We start from the raw sequence: 20,463 nt of genomic DNA, 5'->3' as shown, positions 1-20,463 counted from the left end.
ACTTACAGAAAAGTGAAGCTAATAAAAGAAAGTAAAGCACTCTGCAGGCAAAGTGCCACATAAATACTTAATAATAACAACCTTGTTTGTGGTTGAGATCTATTCTTGGGAAGAACTAAAAGCTGCACCATAATCACATCATATTTTGTCTAGCTAGTTTGGTTTTATGTATGTTTACACAGAGCTAATTAAGTTAAATTCATTCCTAATTCTGAATTGTTTTGAGTATAGGAAACTTACTAACTTACAAGATCCTTTGAATAAAGGAATGCAAAAAAAACCTGCAGAAAATTACTCGTTTTATTTTCATGCATACACGTGTAGGTGTTTGTGGCAGATTTTTACTGAAGGTTTGGGAGAAGAGGAGACTAGCACATAATCAAACTGCAAATTATAACTGAATGTCATACATTACCAAATTAAAACTCTCCTACCTAGTCCCTACCATTGTTCCAAAGTCTCACCAGCCACGTCCTCTTGTTGCCATCTTCCAGGGACTCTGAAGTGACTTCCCTTCTTCAGCCTTCCAAATCTTCTTCCTTTCTTATGCAACAGCATCCTAACCTCCCACCCTCTACTCTCTCCTATCTCAGCTTTGCTTTACCAATCCATTCTAGTGAGCCTCACTTACCCAGTAATATCTGTAAGTACTTTAAAGAAGAAAAACTGAAGAGCAATTCATTTTACCTGGGTAGCCTGTTAAATTTGTGCCTGACAAGAGCACACTTCCCACCACACTTCTCACAGGAATACTCAAGTTCTTCTGCCTGTAAAAAGACAAGAGGGAAAAATAAAGAAGCATGAAGTTGAATCAGCATTACCCCAGTAAATGCTAATACTCTTTTCTAGTCACACTAGTTCAGTGCAATGACAACTCCGAGCAGTTTAAATTTTGTGTCTAGTCACAAGCCTTACTAAATTAAGACCTAATCCTCAAAATAGGTATCTTATAATATCATGCCCTATTTCAGAATTCCTAATTTCCTTTTTTACCATGGAAACATCTCAATTTATGACAGCAACTAGACTCTACAGTAGCAGATTCTCAACCTCTTCCCCATGGATGCACAAGAACCACTGCCAAGAGTATATCCAGATTTTAACATTTGGCCATAGCAGAGATAAGATCACCTTCAGGTTAGGCGGAGTTCCTGGTCTGTTAGGTGTAACTCTACCCCTTTCTTATAATGGAACTCAATCTTCTGGTGACAGCCCACTAAGAACAACTGCTCTAAAAGGACCAAAGTTTGGGGTGGATATCATTACCTAGAGAAAACTGAAACAAGAAATCCTTAAAAAATGGGGGTAAAGATACACAGGAAAAGCTTCAAATTCTATGATAATAACAGGAATAGTAAGGAATGATAAAAAGAAAAGCAGAGTATTTATCTTTGGGTGGAGCTGAATGTTCATCATTTAAAGAACAGAATTTTGTTTTTAACCTTAGGAAGACAACCCTGCCCACTTGCTACAACAAAACAAGAATCACTGTTAAAGAGACAAAGGGTGATCCTGACAAATTTCCATCAGTTATAAGGACTGCTACACAATAGGTCCAATTATGCCCCCAAAACTTGCTGAATATCTTTAACAGTATATCACAGAAACATATTTCTCTAAAGCTTTGGATAAACATGACTCTTCCCTTTTGTTTCTAACAGGTTACATACAACCTAAGGAAAAGCAGAGTATTTTTTCATTCCTCAGATCTTAGATACAAACTCATACATAGCATCTCCAATTTTTACCAACACTACCAAATTTTAGCACATGCTTCAAGTTAATATTTGTTCACAAATAACTGTTTCTAAGGTTGTCTAAAACACCTGCTATTGAATTAAATGTATAATCTACTTAACCAATCAATAGTCTTCTTCTGAGTTAACAATTAGATTTATCAAGCTTTTAAATTAAACGTTATTTATAAATCTTTGTTTTCTCATGTAATTTTGTTGAAACTCTGCCTTAAAGAAACCAATTTCGAATACAATTACCTATGATATATAAAACTTAATTATGTGAAAATACCAAAAATGTTGCTTACCCTAAAGAAAAGATCAAGAGAATCTTGAATTGAACGAGGAGGGAGTGGCTTTTTCCTTCGAGGAAGGTCAATGGAGAGGTCATTAAACTGTTCTCTTTTGGGAATAATTTCTCCACATCTGTAAGAATAAAAGAAGACAAATGGAAGCATTTAGAAGTCTAACTGTGCAATATAAAATAAATACAAATATACTTCAGAAACACTGTTCCGGCACAGAACTTAGCAGGTACTGACAAAGACTAGCCTGAGTTGATAATGTAAGACTTTTCTCATGAGTATTTTAACCCTCATTAAATCAATACAGGTAAAAACCTCAACTGCAAGTACTTAAGTATTTATCAGAATGCTAAATTTTATTTTTTTAAAAAAGCCCCAGAAGTTAAAAACTAAAGTACAACATACACATAGAAAAGTGAACCAAAGTTGTACAGTTTCACGAATTATCAGTTAACACCACTCAAATCAAGAAATAAAACATTATAAACTCCGTAGGAGCCCTCTCACATGCCCCTTTCCAATCACTACCCCTTTCTCCCAAAAGGTAACTATTATCCTGACTTCTAACACAACAGGTCAGTATTGCTTATTTTTGAGCCTTATATAAATGGAACCATACAGTATATCTTTAGTCTCTTTTGTTCGACATGATTGTGAGATTCAAACATGCTTGCTGCATGTGGCTATAGTCCATCTTCACTGTTGGCTCACATTAACCTGTTCTGAGCATGCCACAATTTATCTATATTATGACTGATGGGCATTTGAATTATTTCCAGTTTTTGACTACATAAACAATGCTGCTTTAAAAATTCTATGTGTTCAGCAACTCTTTCTGCCCACAGGTCCTGTCCCTGTGCTTTAATAATAAAAATACCTTTTTGCACCAAAAATAAAATAAAATGAAAATGCTATGTGTTCTTGGGGTGCCTGGGTGGCTCAGCTGGTTAAGCATCTGACTCCTGGTTTCAGCTCATGATCTCAGGGTCGTGAGATCCCCACATCAGGCTCCACGATCAGCACAGAGTCTGCTTGGGATTCTCTCTCTCCCTCTCCCTCTGCCCCTCCCCACGCATGCACTCTCTCTAAAATAAAATCTTAAAAAAAAAATTCTAGGTGTTTAGTAGAACTGTTTTGATCACTGGATATATTTCTACAGAATTTTTATTTAAAAAAATTTTTTTAAAGATTTTATTTATTTATTTGACAGAGAGAGACACAGCGAGAGAGAGAGCACAAGCAGGGGGAGTAGGAGAGGGAGAAGCAGGCTTCCCGCGGAGCAGGGAGCCCGATGCGGGGCTCCATCCCAGGACCCTGGGATCATGACCTGAGCCGAAGGCAGACGCTTAACAACTGAGCCACCCAGGTGCCCCTCCACAGAATTTTTAAAACTGGGCTCAGAGATCAAAACATTATTTAACTGGAATCAAATTCACTTCTTTTAAATAGTTTTAGTTGATGTTTTTCCTTCTCTCTGCACAGCAGCATTTTTAGTAATATTCAATCTCCTGCCCCAGTTCTCTACTGCCACAGTTGAAGACTGGAGACCATAAAAATATATTCTTCATTCAACAAATATTTGAGTGCCTCTATCTAATAGGCAGAATTCTAAGATGACCCTTACCCTTTGTATAATTCCATCCCCTTTAAGAGAACTTGTGACCATGATGAGCTTTCACTCCCATGATGATGTTACTTTACAAGACAAAGGGATTGTGCAGATACGATTTAATGTTACTAATCTTAATGTTGAGTTGATAAAAAAGCAGATTATCTGAGTGGGTCACGACTTAATCACTTGAGCTCTTTAAATCTGAGTCTAGAGGTCTCAAACAGAGGAAGTCAGGGATTCAAAGTCAGACATGTACTGCTGACCTGAAAGAAAACAAATAGCACTGCTGTGAACTGCCTATGGAAGCCACATAGCATGAAACTACAGGCAGACCTTAGGAAATGAGTAGTTGCAGCTAACAGCCAGCAAGAAAATGGGGGGACTTCACAGTACTACAATCATAAGGAACTAATTTCTGCCCACAACTTTAATGAGTGTAGAGGGGTATCCAGATGAGAATAAGCAATACGTTGATTTCAGTCTTCTGATACCATGAGCAGAGAACTTGGCCACACCCTGTCTAGACTTCTGACCTATGGAACTGAATTAATAACTTGTTTTAAGCTGGTAAATTTGGGCAATTTCTTAGGGATCACTGTTTGGTGATATATGCCAGAAACTGTTCTAGTAGCACTGGGGTTACAGTAATGAACCAACCCAAGATAAAATACTTCCCTGCACAAAGCTATATTGGAGGAAAAAGATAATAAAAAACATAAGTAATATGTATGGTATGTTAAAGTGACAGTGATAAGTGCCAATGGAAAAAAAAATAGTGAAAGACCAGAGTAGATGGTTGGAATTTAAATAGGGTAAATGCCTAGAAAATGCCTTACTGAGCAAGTAGCTTTTACATAAAGATATGGAGGGGAATATGGGGAAAGAGAATTTGAGATAAAGGGTACAGTAGGTGAAAAAGGCCCTTAGGTACCAGAATCTGGCATTAAAAAAATAAATAAATAAAGCAAGGAAGCTAATTTGGTAGGAACAGAATGAGGAAGGGGAAAGAGTGGTAGGAGGTGAAGTCAGAGTTAACTGGGGGAAGAGGGGCTGCTGAAGAACAGATCATATGGGATTTTGCATATTACAGTAAGAACTTCAGCTTTTATAGGTTATGGGGAGAGGGCTAACATGAACTAACTTCCACTTTAGACGGATCACTTTGGTTGTGTTTAAAAAAGACTAGAGAGAGACAGGATAAACACAGAGACCAGTTTAGAAGGTATTCCAACAATCCAGGCAAGAGATGATAGTGGCTTTGATGAGATGGCGGCAAGTGGTCAGATTCTGGTTATACTCTGAAGAAAGAGCTGAAGGGATTTCCTGACATATGAGATGTAGGGATGCAAGATAAAGAGAAGAGTTAAGAAATACACTATGTTTTGGGGCTGATAAATATAAGTATGGAACTGTTATTACTGAGATAGGGAAGACCGCAGAAGGTTTTATGGAGAAAAGTACTTAGTTTTAGACAATTTAAGTTCTTTGGAGAATTCTTCATATTCGATAATATATTACTATACTGAAATACCTTATAATGTCATTGAAAACAAGTCCATTTAAACTACAGCAGTTTACAAAAATAAGTACATTTGGCAAATTGGCCAAACTAACCTACAGTGAGATGAGACAGAATCTAAACAATGAAAATTACGATTTGAGGTGTATCTTCCTTGAGCCAAAAACTACTTTGCGTTTAAGGAATTGTCTTAAAGAAATTGCTAATAAAGCAACTAAAGCAAAGCCTTTAAGGAGGTAGTTGCGCCACTGCTGCCATGGCCTCACAGAGCCGTGCTGCCTCCCAGACTTGCCACACTGTCGGGCCGCTCTCAGCCTGCCCCCCCGCCCCGGTGTATCTAACACCCCAGGAGACATGTCACCTCAGGCATGGTGCACACACGTCAACGTCCACCCAACATCTGGGTGCCGTGCAAGTGGGGTACCAACCACTACTTTGACTCAGCCTTCTTGCTTCTTGTGCTGCCTGTAGCCATTTCTATCAGGGGCCATTGAAATTCTCCTATCAAGATAAATTTGGTTGGCACCCCCACAATTAAATAACAACAATTAAAACTTTGCTTCTCTAACTTGAACAAATCTGTTGGGAAAGTACATTAGAAGGAAAGGAAAGGATAACTGGCTACCATATTACTAACGGCTGGTGGGCTCTCCAGCTTTTACAAGGACATGGACTGTATTTATAAGACCTGGACTTTTTCTTGTAAAAATAATTTATCTACTGGGGAAACAAAAGACTGAAGAAATGATGAAGACAAGAAATGTCACACACACTAGTGACACAAAACTATCTTTCTAGTGTCCATTTGAATGTTCAAAATTGTAGTCACAATTATTGGAATGTTACAGCTGGGAGAGACCTCATGAACAGTCTAAGAAAAACAGAAATATGGAAGACAAAATGGATAGCCAATATATGGGTTTTGAGTATTTCTAAAGAAAATTTCAAACTATTCTGTAACATTTACAGAATAGTTTTCTTGAGTGGAAGAAAATCCCAAATCTTTCAGATGAGAAAGCTCCATCATGTTAAAGGCAAAATTAAACAAAATACTTAGATGCAAACTTGTGAAAATGTGAATTTCAAAAATAAAGAATACCACAGATTTTCAGGAAGAAAAAGATTACCCACAAAGTCAGGTTTCTCTCAAATGGCACAAAGAAGACATGATGGGACAGTATATGTAAGATACTAAGGGGGAAAGGCAATGTGTGATTCAATAATTCTGTATTAACTCCTGTGTGAAAGCAACACAATTCTTTCTTATACAGAAAAATTCTACTCTCTCTGAAAAAACATATGCAGAGATGTACTATCGATAACTGAAAGAGTAATCAAAATAGAAACTTTTTTTTTTAAAGATTTTATTTATCTGACGGAGACAGTGAGAGAGGGAACACAAGCAGGGGGAGTGGGAGAGGGAGAAGCAGGCTTCCCGCCAAGCAGGGAGCCCGATGCGGGGCTCGATCCCAGGACCCTGGGATTATGACCTGAGCCGAAGGCAGATGCTTAACGATTGAGCCACCCAGGCGCCCCTCAAAATAGAACCTTTTGATGTGAAATGCATGGTACAGAAAGAAGTCTTGGTAATGAGCATGGAAATTACCTAAATGTAGAAAGTAAGCCTGAATAATCAATATAAACATGGTTAAAAAGCACTGCAAAAGTTAAAAATGATTCAAATTTTGATCCCGTAAAAAAAACCCCATTTTTAATAAAAACAATTTGGTTTAATAAAATAAGCAATAGGAGGGAGTCTTTTCAGGGAAAAAGAGAAGAAAAAGTATTCCGAAAGTACTCAATATTCCACATAGAGAATAAAAGAAAACCCCACAAAAACAAACTTGTAGAGCGAAATTAAGTGTTTAGTCAGCACTACAGCACATGACAAAATAGTCGAGTTCTTAGTTCTCACCCTACAAAGCATATTCATAGAAGATAAAGATACTTTGAAAAGAGATGTTTGGTAGAATCTACGCATTTCTGTGTCCTTAGGACATAGAAAGGAAAATAAGAATTAAAACCTTCTAGAAGAATTTTAATCACCTCCCATAAAGAATTAAAAGGGCAAAGAGTTTTCTTAGAGGCTACTTACGCTTTACAGATGATGGAGTGCTGAACTTCAAACTCCAAGTTAGTAATAACAGGGCAAGTGTACACCCTTGTGGCTGAAATATCTGATGAATTTTCTTCTCCAGGAACAGGTTCGGTCTTCCAAGTTTTATTTAACTTTTCCATGTCCTCTTTCAGCTGGTCTAAGCATTGACTTAAAAATTCATGAGCATCCTAAGAAGGCACAATATCTTTAATCATAAGATCAAAACCTTTCCTACCACAATGATGGCTTGCTAACACTGTGATTTATACAACTAAAGCACTCGGAGGTCAGTACCATAAGTGAAAAAGGTCAGATTTACTCTAACAATTTGGCGGTACATATTTTGTGAATAAGAACAAATGACACTGCAACTGATGAATCGCTAAATTCTACCTCTGAAACTAATAATGCACTATATTATTGTATAGTGTTGTATGTTGTATTACACATGTAATATATAGTGTGTTATTATGTACACACTATGTTAACTAAATTGAATTTAAAGAAAATTCTTTAAAAAAGAACGACAGATTTTATATTTTTAACTACCAGTTGGATTAGCATGAATGAATGAATCACTCCTTTAAGATAAAGTATTTTTTCTAAGATAGCCTTTGTAGCTAAAACAGCCCAAGTTCCTACAATGGCAAATGATATCTGTATTTTTCAAATATGATAAAATACACAGAAGGGTCATATTAAACCTTACCATAAGTCCTCAGGTTTTTCAACTTGTGATGAACATATGTACACACATCTCATTTTAAAAGAGAAATTAGATAATACACTGAAATCATTTCAACTTCCCTCATCTCTAAAATGTTTAAAAACAATTAGTACTCACATTCTGCATATAACCAGAGAATCTCTCTGCCGTAGCTGAAATGGCATTTTTAACCTTCTTGAGTAAATCTTTTTTGGTCTCTGAATTACAGATATCTTTTTTAACAAGCAAGTGTGCAAAGCGTCTGTTAAAACAAGAGAAGTTTAGTGACATTTTACAAAAGTCTGGTTAGCATGATATTTTAAAGACTGTTAACAATGACACATAAAAGTTTAAGTGCCTAAAACTCTATTCTAAAATCAATAGGGTAAAAGGTTACTTAGTATCTAACAATTACCTGATAAGTGCATTGAGTGGAATTTTCTTCCATGGGATACCTTGCTTAAGCAAGTCATTTGCAAATGATTGAAGTGAAAACAGAGACTGTAAAATAGCATTCATATAGCAGGTATTTCCCAAATTGGAGAAGCTGAAAATGAAAAAAATAGTACTTTTGAAGACAACAGTAGTTCCTGACATATGTTCATTTAAGTAGGGAGTTCTCCAGTATAGCACGCATCACAATCACAATCACATGGAGGGCTTGTTCAAATACATATTGCTGGGCCACAACTAGAAACTGTAGATCTAGACAGAGGGGGGGCAAAACTGTGCATTTCTAACAAGATTCCAGTTCATGCTGATGCTGTTGGTCTGGGGACCATACTTTGAGAACCACTGCATTTTAAGATTGTAACAAGGAAAATTATACATTTTCAAATGAATGCTAAAAATAACTGGAGACTTATCCAAAGAGCTATTTGTTCTTATTTATAATTTTAATTTTTTCATTGAGATATAACTTAACTCACTTCTTTTAAGTATATGCCTAGAAGCAGAACTGCTGGGTCATAGGATATATGTGTTTAGGTTTAGTGGGTACTGCTAAACGTTCTTCTAAAGCACATATTTTTAAAACACTTGTATTTGAAAATATTCCCAAACTCTCAAAAAAGCTGCACAAGAATATTCTTTATCCATATTTACCAACTGTTAATCTTTTGTACTATATGCTTTACCATTATATGCACAGTCTGTTCGGTATTTGGCTGAATACCAACCTGTGCATGCTTAGGGTAAAACCTCAAGACACCAGGCAAGAACTTCAAGGAAAAGAATGATTACTGGGGAGCTATTAACAAAATAATTCCCAAAATTGATTGAGTTCCCACCATAGTGGAGAGACCTAGGTGAACTCATAGGATATTACTAGAAATCCCAGAGGAGCTGTGCTTTAGAAAAGGAATTAAGTTAGTCTTAGAATAAAGTCCACTCTAGATTTGACACCAAAGAGTTTAATAAACACAAGTCTCAGAATAATCAAACCCAATTGCAGATATTAAAACAGCTATTATAAATATGCCTCATGTGATCACAGGTGCAAAAACCATAAACCTAAGAGGAAAGAAACAGAAGATATAAAAGACCCCCAAATTAATTTGAGATGGAAAACACAATAGATGAAAATATTAGAGATTACCAGATTAGACACTGAAGAAAATACCAGTGAACTTGAAGACACAGCAACTTAAAATATAAAAAGTGAAGTATCTATATATTTTATGTAATACATAAAATTTTAATTTAAATATTGTGTATACTCTAATTTAAAACATAAAATATTAAACGTGTATTTTATTTCTTTTTCATAAAAAACAAAAGATGGAATGCTATACAGTGTATACTCTTTAGTGACTTGTTTTTTTTAAATTAACACACACTCTGTTATTTCCAGGTTTCTTTTTTAAAATTATAGCCACCTTAGTGGGTGTAAAAAATGGTATCTCATTTTGGCTTTGAGTTCACATACTGCTTCTTCAACTTTTTACACTTTCTTTTTCAGAGCTGCACAATTCTTCCTTGTTTCTAGAAATCTGCCCATTTCATCTAGTTATCTAATTTTGGTGGTAAAATCACAGTATTGTCTTAAAATCTTTTTTATTTTGGTAAGGTTGGCAGTAATACACTCACTTGTGTTTCTGATTTTAGTTATGTGAGTCTTCTCTTTTTATCAGTTTAGATAATAGGTTTGTTGATTTTGTTGATCTTTTCAAAGAATCAACTTTTGGTTTTGTTGATTTTGTATTTCTCTTGTATTTCTAGTCTCTATTTTATTTATCTCTAATCTTCCTTCTGCTAGCTTTTGGGTTTAGTTTGCTCTTCTTGTTCTACTTCCTTAAGGTATAGTCAGGTTATTGATTTGAGGTCATTTTTTTTTAAAATCATGATAAAATACACATAAAGTTTACCATTTAACCATTTTTATAAAGATTTTTTTAAACAAACTCTATGCCGAATGCAGGGTTCAAACTCACAACCCAGAAATCACGAGTCACATGCATGCCCTACCAAATCAGCCAGCCAGGAGCTCCACTATTTAACCATTTTAAGGTGCACAGTTTCAGACGCATTAAGTACATTCACAATGTTGTACGACTAACACCACTATCAACCTCCAGAATTTTTTCATTTTCTGGAACTGAAACTCTGTACCCATTTAACAATAATTCCCTACTGCCCTCTCCTTGGCAATCACCATTCTACTTTCTGACTCTATGAATCTGACTATTCTAGGTAATTCATATAAGTGAAATCATACAGTGTTTGTCCTTTGGTGACCAGCTTATTTCACTTAGCATGTCTTCAAGGTTCATCCACATTGTAGCATGTGTCAGAATTTCTTTCCTATTTAAAGTTAAACAGTATTCCATTATATGTCTAAAACACATTTGGTTTATCTACCATTGGACACATGGGCTGCTTGCACTTTTAGGTGAAACATGGGTGTATAAACATCTGTTCAAGTCACTGCTCTCAATTCTTTTGGATATATACCCAGAAACAGACTTGCTGGATCTTATGGTAATTCTACTTTTAATTCTTTGAGGAACTGCTATACTATTTTCCATAGCAGCTGCACCATTTTACATTCCCACCAGCAAAGTCCAAGGGTTCCAACTTCTTCACAGCCTCACCAACATTTCTTTTTTAATGTAGACGTTTACTGCTATAGATTTCCCTCTGAGCACTGCTTTTGCTGCACCCCTCAATTCTGGTAGGCTGCTAAAGCTTTCATTCATCTTTAAGTGTTTTTAAATTTCTCTTGTGATTTCTTCTTTGACATTACTGGTTAAGAGTGTGTTATTTAATTTTTACATATTTCCATTTTTCCATCTATAACTGATTTCCAGCTTCATTTTATTGTGTTTCAAGAAGATACTTTAGGGCGCCTGTGTGGCTCAGCTGGTTAAGTGACTGCCTTCAGCTCAGGTCATGATCCTGGAGGCCTGGGATCGAGTTCCACATCGGGCTCCCTGCTAGGCGGGGAGTCTGCTTCTCCCTCTGACCCTCCCCCCTCTCGTGTGCTCTCTCTTTCTCGCTCTCTCAAATAAATAAAATCTTTAAAAAAAAAAAGATACTTTAGATGATTTCAAACCTTTAAAATTAAGACTTACTTTGTGGCCTAACATATGGTCTCTCCTGGAGAATGTTTCATGTGCATTTGAGAAGAATGTGTATTATGTTGTTGCTGGGTGGAGTGTTCTATATACATCCGTAAGATTTAGGCAGTTTATAGTGTTGGTCAAATCCTATATTTTCTTACTGATTTTTCTGTCTATATATTCTATCCATTATTGAAAGTGGAGTACTGATGATCTTCAGCTATTATTTTACAACTCTTTTTCTCCCTGCAGTTTAAACATTTTGTCTATTGGGGCGCCTGGATGGCTCAGCTGGTTAAGCATTTGACTCTTGATTTCTGCTCAGGTGAAGATCTCAGGGTCGTGAGATTGAGCTTTGTATCAGGCTTCATGCTGGGCATGGAGCCTGCTTATGATTCTCTACCTCTCCCCACTGCTTGCACGTGCACACACTTACTCTCTCTTAAAAAAGAAAAAAAAAAGCTCAGTGAAAAGGAACAGGTAAACAGAAAAAGTGAAATACCTTCACTGCATATTTTATGTTATTATCTGCTAAGAAATGAAACATATATATTACAATGGATAAGCCAAATTGGGAGATGCCACTCATTGAAGTAAAAAGATAACCTTAAGCTGGTACAAAAACAGTAATCTGACACTGAAAACAAGCTGGCAGTTTGAGGAGAGCAATTTGGTAATAGTAATAAAACATTTCAAAGTGCCTTCCTTTAATCTTAATGAAAATACACTTCCAATAATTTATCCTATAGAAAACTTCCAATAAATTTTAAAAAGATATGTATATGAGAATGTTCATCCTAGCCTGGATTGTAATGGGAAAAAAGGGAAATCTAAATGCATACTAACATGGTTGAAGGTTATATATTAACACATGAGGAAGCCCATGATCAATATGGAGTGAAAACATCAGGGAACAGAGAATAGAGCACAGTGGTTAAGAATGCAAGTGGAGGGGAGCCTGGGTGGCTCAGTCGGTTGAGCATTCGGGTCTTGATTTTGGCTCAGGTCATGATCTCAGGGTCATGAGATCGAGCCCTGCATCAGGCTCTGTGCTCAGCATGGAATCAGTTTGAGATTCCCTCTCTCCCCTTCTCTCCCTTTCCCTCTGCTCCTCTCCCTGCTCATGCATGCCCACTCTCCCTCTCTCTTTAAAAAAAAAAGAATGCACATGAAGTCCAACTGACTAGATTTACTACTGCTGTACCACTGACTATATCACCTTGAGAAAGTTAATTAACTTCTTTAAGCCTTGGTTACTTCATTTGTAAATGCAGATTTTTGAGGCATCTAGCTCATAGAGGGGCTGTGAGGATTTAAAGAAAAAAATCTATTTAAGCACGCAGCACACAGTATTTGGCATGTAACAAACACTTCAGGTAAGATTGCTACTATTATTATTTGTTATTATACTGTGATCTTTTTATGTGTTTAATAAAAATATAAGCATGAAGGGGATGGGGAGGATATACATAAAATAATGTTAAAGTATCTCAGGAGTAATGATGAAGTATATGTGATTGGAGAATATGCATTTTCTACTTTACGATTATGTTATATACACGTATTTTTTTCAAAGTTCAAAAACTGGAGACTAGATAATGGAGTTACCATTATTTATGGATGTGACAAATCTTTAATAAGTGAGTACATATTTGAGAACTATAATTAATATGACCCTTTTCATCATTTTTTTGACATCAAGCAAAATATGCTTCAGTCAATGACTTTATAAAAAGAAAGTAAACTATAAAGAATTTACCTACCCCTGAAGTTGCTGCTGTTGGTGAGAGGAAAGGGGCACTCTTGGTTTGTTCCAGCCAGTGTAATCCTGGTTACACCTCAGTTTTTTAACAGAAAGAGGAGCTGGTTGAGGAAGAAATCCCAAACTTCTTTTGGCAGAGGGAGTTTGGCTTGAAACATTGGTCCTATAAAAAAGAATAGATAGTGCATAAGCAAAACAATTTTGCATGCTATTTTTTCCCCTAGCAGATTCAGAGAAGTCAATGTCTGAAAAAAAAAAAAATCCTAAACTTGAGGAAATATCAATAATAATGATCACCTGGGGAAAAATTCCCCAAGGGTAAATTAGCAAGTCTGTCAACAGACAGCTGAAGAGGCATATGGTACTATACCTACTTAACCTATAATTACTAATGACTCGAGAAAAACTATAATAATAGTTTTACTTTGCTATTTACTTTTATTCACTTAATGGATATGATACATCAGTTAACATTTAGGCAGTTAACTTTTTCCACTATTACAAATAATGACACAACAAATATTCTTTTACATAATCTCCAGGAGAACTTCCTTTAGTTTATATGCTTAGAAGTGAAAATGTTAAGAATAAGCATTTTTAATTTTTAATTTTCTGAGACCTTGTGATTTTTCAAAAAGGATGTACCAATTTCTATTTCCACTAACAGTGAATTTCCATTTCTTCACATGGTCTCCATTACATTGAGGGAAACTGATCTCACTGTTGTTCTATTTTGCATCTTCCTGATTACTACTGAAGTTGAACATATTTTTACAATTGCTCTTCTCTGAACTGCTTTTGTGTACCCTTGGTTTTATACTGGGTTCTTAATGATTTGCAGTTTTTCCTATATTTCATGTTCTAATCCTTTGTCTATTATATGTTCTAAGTTTTTTTTTTAATTTAAAGATTTTATTTATTTATTTGACAGAGAGAAAGAGAGAGAGCACAAGTGGGGGGAGTGGGAGGCAGAGGGAGAGGGAGAAGCAGGCTCCCTTGCTGAGCAGGGAGCCCGACACGGGGCTTGATCCCAGGACCCCAGGATCATGACCTGAGCCAAAGGCAGACGCTTAATCGACTAAGCCACTCAGTAGCCCTGTATATGTTCTAAGTTTTAAATTTTTACATAGTCTTTATCAACCTTTTATGGTTTTAATTTTTTTCTTTCACAATTCAGTTTTTATTGGTTGTTCTGAGGATGAGTAGATATTTCAATTTGCACACATTAGTGTATGTGCCAAAAATCTAAAAAATCATGCAGTTTTAATTCTTTTCTAAAACGTCTTCCAGCGGGGCGCGTGGGTGGCTCGGGTCATCATCCCAGGGTTCTGGGATTGAGCCCCACGTTGGGCTCCCTGCTCTGCGGGAGGCCTGCTTCTCCCTCTCCCACGCCCCCTGCTTGTGTTCCCTCTCTGTGTCTGTCAAATAAATAAATAAAATCTTTAAAAAAAATAAAACGTCTTCCAGTGACCTTCCAGCTTAAAATTTGAAGGCAAATTTTCCTTAAGTACCAATTTATGATAACTGATAATGATAATTTTTCTTATCAAGTACCAATTATCTTCAAATGTTGATATGCTGTTACACTGTTAAGTCCCATTAATTCAAAGTATCATATACACTACATACTCAAATTTTCAATCTTGCACAGCACATTATCAAAGTTACTAGGAAAACTGGACTGCCAAGATGTTACAGAGTGTACAAAATTCTGACGGGGGAGCCAAGATCAAGGAGTGGTTTTCTTTACGAAACAATTCTACCAAAAACAACATGGGGAAAGAAGTAATTTAAAATGTTCATGACCTATTAAATGAATGATTGACTCCAAACTGCCACTTAGTATGCTTGGTATTATAGGTTAGAAAAACTACCCCATCTATGGAATGTTAAGCTGACACCCAAGGCAATCAAAGCCTCCCATATTCGATATCCTACTACTTTCTGCTTGTACCAAGAAACAATCAGCAAATAATTTAACCTCTTAAAAAAAAAATTTACCCTTAAAAAATGGGATGAGGTGGGATTCCCTCCTTAAAAATGTTTCTAGGGGTGCCTGGGTGGCTCAGTTGGTTAAGTGACTGCCTTCGGCTCAGGTCATGATCCTGGAGTCCCAGGATCGAGTCCTGCATCGGACTCCCTGCTCAGCAGAGAGTCTGCTTCTCCCTCTGACCCTCCCCCCTCTCATGTGCTCTCTCTCTCATTCTCACTCTCTCAAATGAATAAATAAAATCTTTAAAAAAAATGTTTCTAGAGCTACTAAAAAACTTGCATTTATAAAATAGTTGATAAAAATACTCCTGCAGATTATACAAGAAGGGAGACAGGGACCACAGATAAGACATGGTTTATGATATTACTCAGATGTGGCTTCTTTCTCTCCTGCTTCATCTGAGGCTGGACTCTCCTCATTTTTAGCTTCTCCATTTTCTTTCTTTTTTTAAAAGCTTTTATTTATTTATTTGACAGAGAAAGAGAGCCCAAGCAGGGGGAGCTGCAGAGGGAGAGGGAGAAGGAGGATCCCCACTGAGCAGGGAGCCCAACATGGGGCTCGATCCCAGAACACTGGGATCACAACTCGAGCCAAAGGCAGATGCTTAGCCAACTGAGCCACCCAAGTGCCCCAGTTTCTGTTTTCTGCAAGTACGTCTTTCCTGGTTAGCCACTTTAGCCTGTTTTCCCTTTGTTCCCTCTTTCCCCCTTTGTTTGCACTTTTTTTGTCTGAAGATTTATCCTTTTCTGCTGCCTTTTTTGGCTTCACTTCTACTTTTGCAGGAGCAGGTTTCTCCTCCTTCACTGCCTCCCCACACCCCAGACCACGGAGTTGACCTCCCTCTTGAGCATCCTGGTGGCAGGCCACAGTGCAACAAGAGCCTTTGAGAAGCTGGGCTGCCTGGCCACACTGCCCTATGGTTTCCATTTTTGTGTCTTAAGAATTAATTCTGGGCGCCTGGGTGGCTCAGTCAGTCGTTAAGTGTCTGCCTTCAGCTCAGGTCATGATCCCAGGGTCCTGGGATCGAGCCCCGCATCAGGCTCCCTGCTCAGCGGGAAGCCTGCTTCTCCCTCTCCCACTCCCCCTGCTTGTGTTCCTGCTCTCGCTATCTCTCTCTCTGTGTCAAATAAATAAATAAAATCTTAAAAAAAAAAAATTCTGTAATTCTGTAATGTAAGGTCACAGAAGTATTTTATTTTCTCCTTCAAGTTTTTTTTTTAAGATTTTATTTATTTATTTGACAGAGAGAGAGCACAAGCAGGGGGAGCAGCAGAGGGAGAGGGAGAGGGTGAAGCAGGCAGGGAGCCTGATGTGGGACTCAATTCCAGGACCCTGAGATCATGACCTGAGCCAAACATAGACGCTTAACCGACTGAGCCACCCAGGCGCCCCTCTCCTAAAAGTTTTAATTCTCATTTTCCTCCTATTTAGGTCTTTAATCTGCTTACACTTTCTTTTTTTAAGATTTTATTTGCAAGTAATCTCTACACTCAATGCAGGTCTGGAACTCAACTCCAAGATTAAGGGTCACATGCTCTACTGACTGAACCAGCCAGGTGCCCCTACCCTAAAATTTATCATTAGCTTCCTATTAGTTGTATCTCTTACTGCGCACTACTAAACACTGTAGTTTGAACAGTGCAAGGTATATTTGCTTCCATCCTTCTGCTTTCAACCTTTCTTCATCTTTATGTTATAGTTGTTTCTTTTAAATAGCATACAGATTATTATTTTTCTTCCTTTAAAATCCAGTCTTTCTCTCTTTAACTGGAACATATTGTATTTAACATCATGACTGATCTGGACTAGTAACCTTTTTTGGGGGGGGGGACTAGTAACTTTTAATATCCATGTACTAATTCTATCACCTGTGTCATTTCTGAGGATTTATTAATTTTTCTCCTCCATATGAGTTGTATTTTTCTGCTTGTTTGTCTGCCTAGTATATTTTCTTGGATGCCAGACATTGAGAATTTTGTCTTATTGGGTGCCAGATATTTTTGATTTCTATAAACATTCCGGAATTTTGCTCTGAGATGTGGTTAGGTTACCTGGAAACAGTATGATCTGAGTTCTTGCTTTTAAGGTTTGTTACGTGGGAACAGAGCAGCAATTAGTCCAGGGATAGATTTCCTTGTTAATGAGGCAAAACCTTTCTTAGCATGCAAACTCCTGCTATCAGGAACAGGAACATGGGGCGCCTGGGTGGCTCAGTTGGTTAAGCGACTGCCTTCGGCTCAGGTCATGATCCTGGAGTCCCGGGATCGAGTCCCGCGTCGGGCTCCCTGCTCAGCAGGGAGTCTGCTTCTCCCTCTGACCCTCTTCCCTCTTGTACTCTGTCTCTCATTCTCTCTCTCAAATAAATAAATAAAACTTTAAAAAAAAAAAAAAAGGAACAGGAACATGTCTGGCTTTATGTGAACTCCAAGTATTATTCCCTTAGATCCTGTGGGTGCTTCCTTCCCAGGCCTTGGCTAGTTTACTCACCTGCGTAAGTTGATCAGCAGTCAACTGAATACTCAAGGGGGACCCTCTGCAGTTCTTTCTCTGTGCAGTTATCCCCTCCGGTCTCTGTTCTGTGAATTCCAGATGCCTTGGCTTCCCAGGACTCCCAGCTCCATTTCCTCAACTCAGGGAGAGCACAGGGCTCTGCTTGGTTCCCCCTCCTTGTGTGGCAGCCTGGGAACTTTCTCCAGGAAGCAAGGTGGGGCAGTCAACAGGCTAATTTCATTTGTTTCCCATCTCTCATGGATCACTGTCCTTCACTGCCTCATGTCCAATGTCATGAGACCCATAATATTTCATGTATTTTGTCCAGGTCCTCAGTTGTTTCATGAAGGAGGGCAAATGTGGTCTCTCTTACTCCATCTTGGCCAGAAGTGGAAGTCACCTTTAACTTTTTAATATGTGTAACTGAAGTTCTCAAAAGTAACTTAAAATGTTTTAATTTCCCTATACTCTTCCCCACTCCTATATTTATTGTCTAATTTTTATTAATTTTTTTGCTTTCAAGCATATTGTAGTCTCATTTTATAAAAACTATCAAACTATTTAGATGCATAAAATAATCTTTAATGGATATTAATAACAGTTGCCTCTTGAAAAATAAACAACTAGGAATTAGAAAAGAAAGGGAGATTTACTTTCCACTGTATGCACCCTGTAACTTCTGAAGTTTCTACCATATGCACTTATTATACAAAAGAATTTTAAAAGTATTTAGATTTTCAAATATGCTTTTATAATTTTTTTTACTCACTGATATTTTCATTCCTTCCTTTGTTCAGTTTGCTTCTTGCAGAATAAATTGTCTCTGTATCTAAAAACAGCATTATTTGTCTGCACTCTTGAATTATAATTTAGCTGGGTATAGAATTCTTTGATGCTGTTACTCCAGTGTCTTGTTTCTGTTGTTGCTAAAGTCGATCTCTTTTCTTTTTATAAGTGATATATTTTCCTTCAAGTAGCTTTTAAAATTTTATCTACAATGTGGATTTTTTTTTTTTTTTAAGTATCTGCTGTTTGGCATTTGTTGAAGCTTTTCACTGTGTGGACTTTCATCATTTTCATCCATTATTTCTCTGACAAATTCCTTGTCTTTATTTTCCTTGGTCTTATTTTCTCCAAAATGCTATTAAGACATGGAGGATGGGGGTGCCTGGGTGGCTTAGTTGGTTAAGCCTCTGACTCTTGGTTTCGGCTCAGGTCATCATCTCAGGGTTGTGAGATCGAGCCCTACATCCAGCTCTGTGCTTGGTGGTGAATCTGCTTAAGAGTCTCTCTCTCTCCCTCTGCCCCTCCCCCCACTCACATGCTTTCTCTAAAATAAACAAATCTTAAGAAAAAAAAGAGAGACATGGAGGAGAGACCATGGAGTGCAACATAAGTCTCATTTCATTTCACATTTACCACCTTCTCTCTGTGTTGCATTCCACAATCAAGCATTCTTGACTTGTTCAGTAGTTGCCTCAGTGGGGACCTCTAATCTGCATGGGACTTTACATTAGAGGTTCAGAATTCCTGTCCCTATGCTGGTGATGCCAGTCACTGAAATTCCCATTTCTGTGTATTTGCACTCTGCTCAGGGAGCATCAGGCAAGCAGCACATTTATGGTTCCAAACCCAAGTAGTTCTACAGAAGTGTTTTGCCTTGGTTTATTAGCAGAGAGAGCAGTTCTAGATATGTAGCTTCATTTAAGAAACCAAATTCTGGCCTGGAGTCATGTTCAGTTTCCAATCTCATGCTGGTTTTCTAAATACTTGACTCTAGTCTGTGTTTTCCATGTGCCCTATGACTTCAGCTTTTACTCAATATCAGTTTTTTTCTCACTGATTTGGAAATTTTCACTTCATCTTTGAACTAAGCTTTGCATTAAAAAAATTTATTTTCCTTAGCCATTCTGATGTGCAGTGAATTCTATTATTTTGAGAAGAAATTTGTACTATGTTTAATTATTTGCAAACTAAATTTAGGTTTTTGTAAAAACTTGGGATTCCTTTAAGATTCTTCTAATAAGCAGATACGTCTCTTAAATTCAAATAACTTAGTTACCATTGCAGTTCTAAAGTGAAATACCACTCAAGGCTGAATAGACCTAAAAATACAGTATCAAATTCTTTCCTTCACCTCATTTTATAAAATAATCAGGATTTTTTTACCACTTAGAATTAAATTCTACTAAAAAACAAAGTATCCAGAGGTCATTATATAGTATATCTATTATACACCACCATTACTCTCACCTTTTTACATTTACCACTGCCCCTCCAGGCTACATTCCAAGATCATGCCTTCTTCACAAGTACTCAGCAGTTGTCTCCTATATTTATATTCAATAAATCTCAAAAAAAATTTAATCTCTATCTACAGGATCAGCAATTAAATTTCTGAGTAGCCTTTTTCAGTAAAATATACTAATTGTACAATTTGTGTACAGCTTGTTTTTTTTTTTTAAAGAAAATGTCTTAACTTTTGGTAGTAGCTTAACAAATACACAGGCAACAAAGGCAATTTAAAAATGTCTCAGGAGAGATCTTAGTATGTTCATCGCTTGGCATGATGGAAAACACACTGCTCTAGAATCTGATCACATTGCCAGTCACAACCTGTGGCCTCAGTACAAATCTCCCTAGACCTCAGTTTATACATTTGCTGAAAAGTGTTAAAAAAAA

At 37.1% G+C, this 20,463-nt stretch overlaps 1 protein-coding gene across 4 annotated transcripts in view; it reads right to left on the bottom strand.

The window, feature by feature from the left end:
• Nucleotides 1-20,463, bottom strand: part of USP37 (ubiquitin specific peptidase 37) — a 79,048-nt gene that overhangs the window by 29,505 nt on the left and 29,080 nt on the right. For all 4 annotated transcript variants that reach the window (XM_028092236.1, XM_028092238.2, XM_028092237.1 and 1 more), the window contains exons 10-15: nucleotides 13,300-13,461; nucleotides 8,392-8,523; nucleotides 8,115-8,238; nucleotides 7,268-7,458; nucleotides 2,045-2,162; nucleotides 688-767 (exon numbers count right to left, since the gene is read on the bottom strand). In XM_028092236.1, coding sequence (XP_027948037.1) covers nucleotides 688-767; nucleotides 2,045-2,162; nucleotides 7,268-7,458; nucleotides 8,115-8,238; nucleotides 8,392-8,523; nucleotides 13,300-13,461 — 807 coding nt within the window. The remainder of the gene's footprint in view (nucleotides 1-687; nucleotides 768-2,044; nucleotides 2,163-7,267; nucleotides 7,459-8,114; nucleotides 8,239-8,391; nucleotides 8,524-13,299; nucleotides 13,462-20,463) is intronic.

The sequence above is a fragment of the Eumetopias jubatus genome, unplaced genomic scaffold (genome assembly GCF_037043125.1).
Source record: "Eumetopias jubatus isolate StellerSeaLion01/CBP00866 unplaced genomic scaffold, mEumJub1_p1.0 scaffold_3, whole genome shotgun sequence".
NCBI lineage: Eukaryota > Metazoa > Chordata > Mammalia > Carnivora > Otariidae > Eumetopias > Eumetopias jubatus.
The sequence above is the reverse complement of the archived record's forward strand: the minus strand, read 5'-3'. Positions and strand labels throughout refer to the sequence as shown.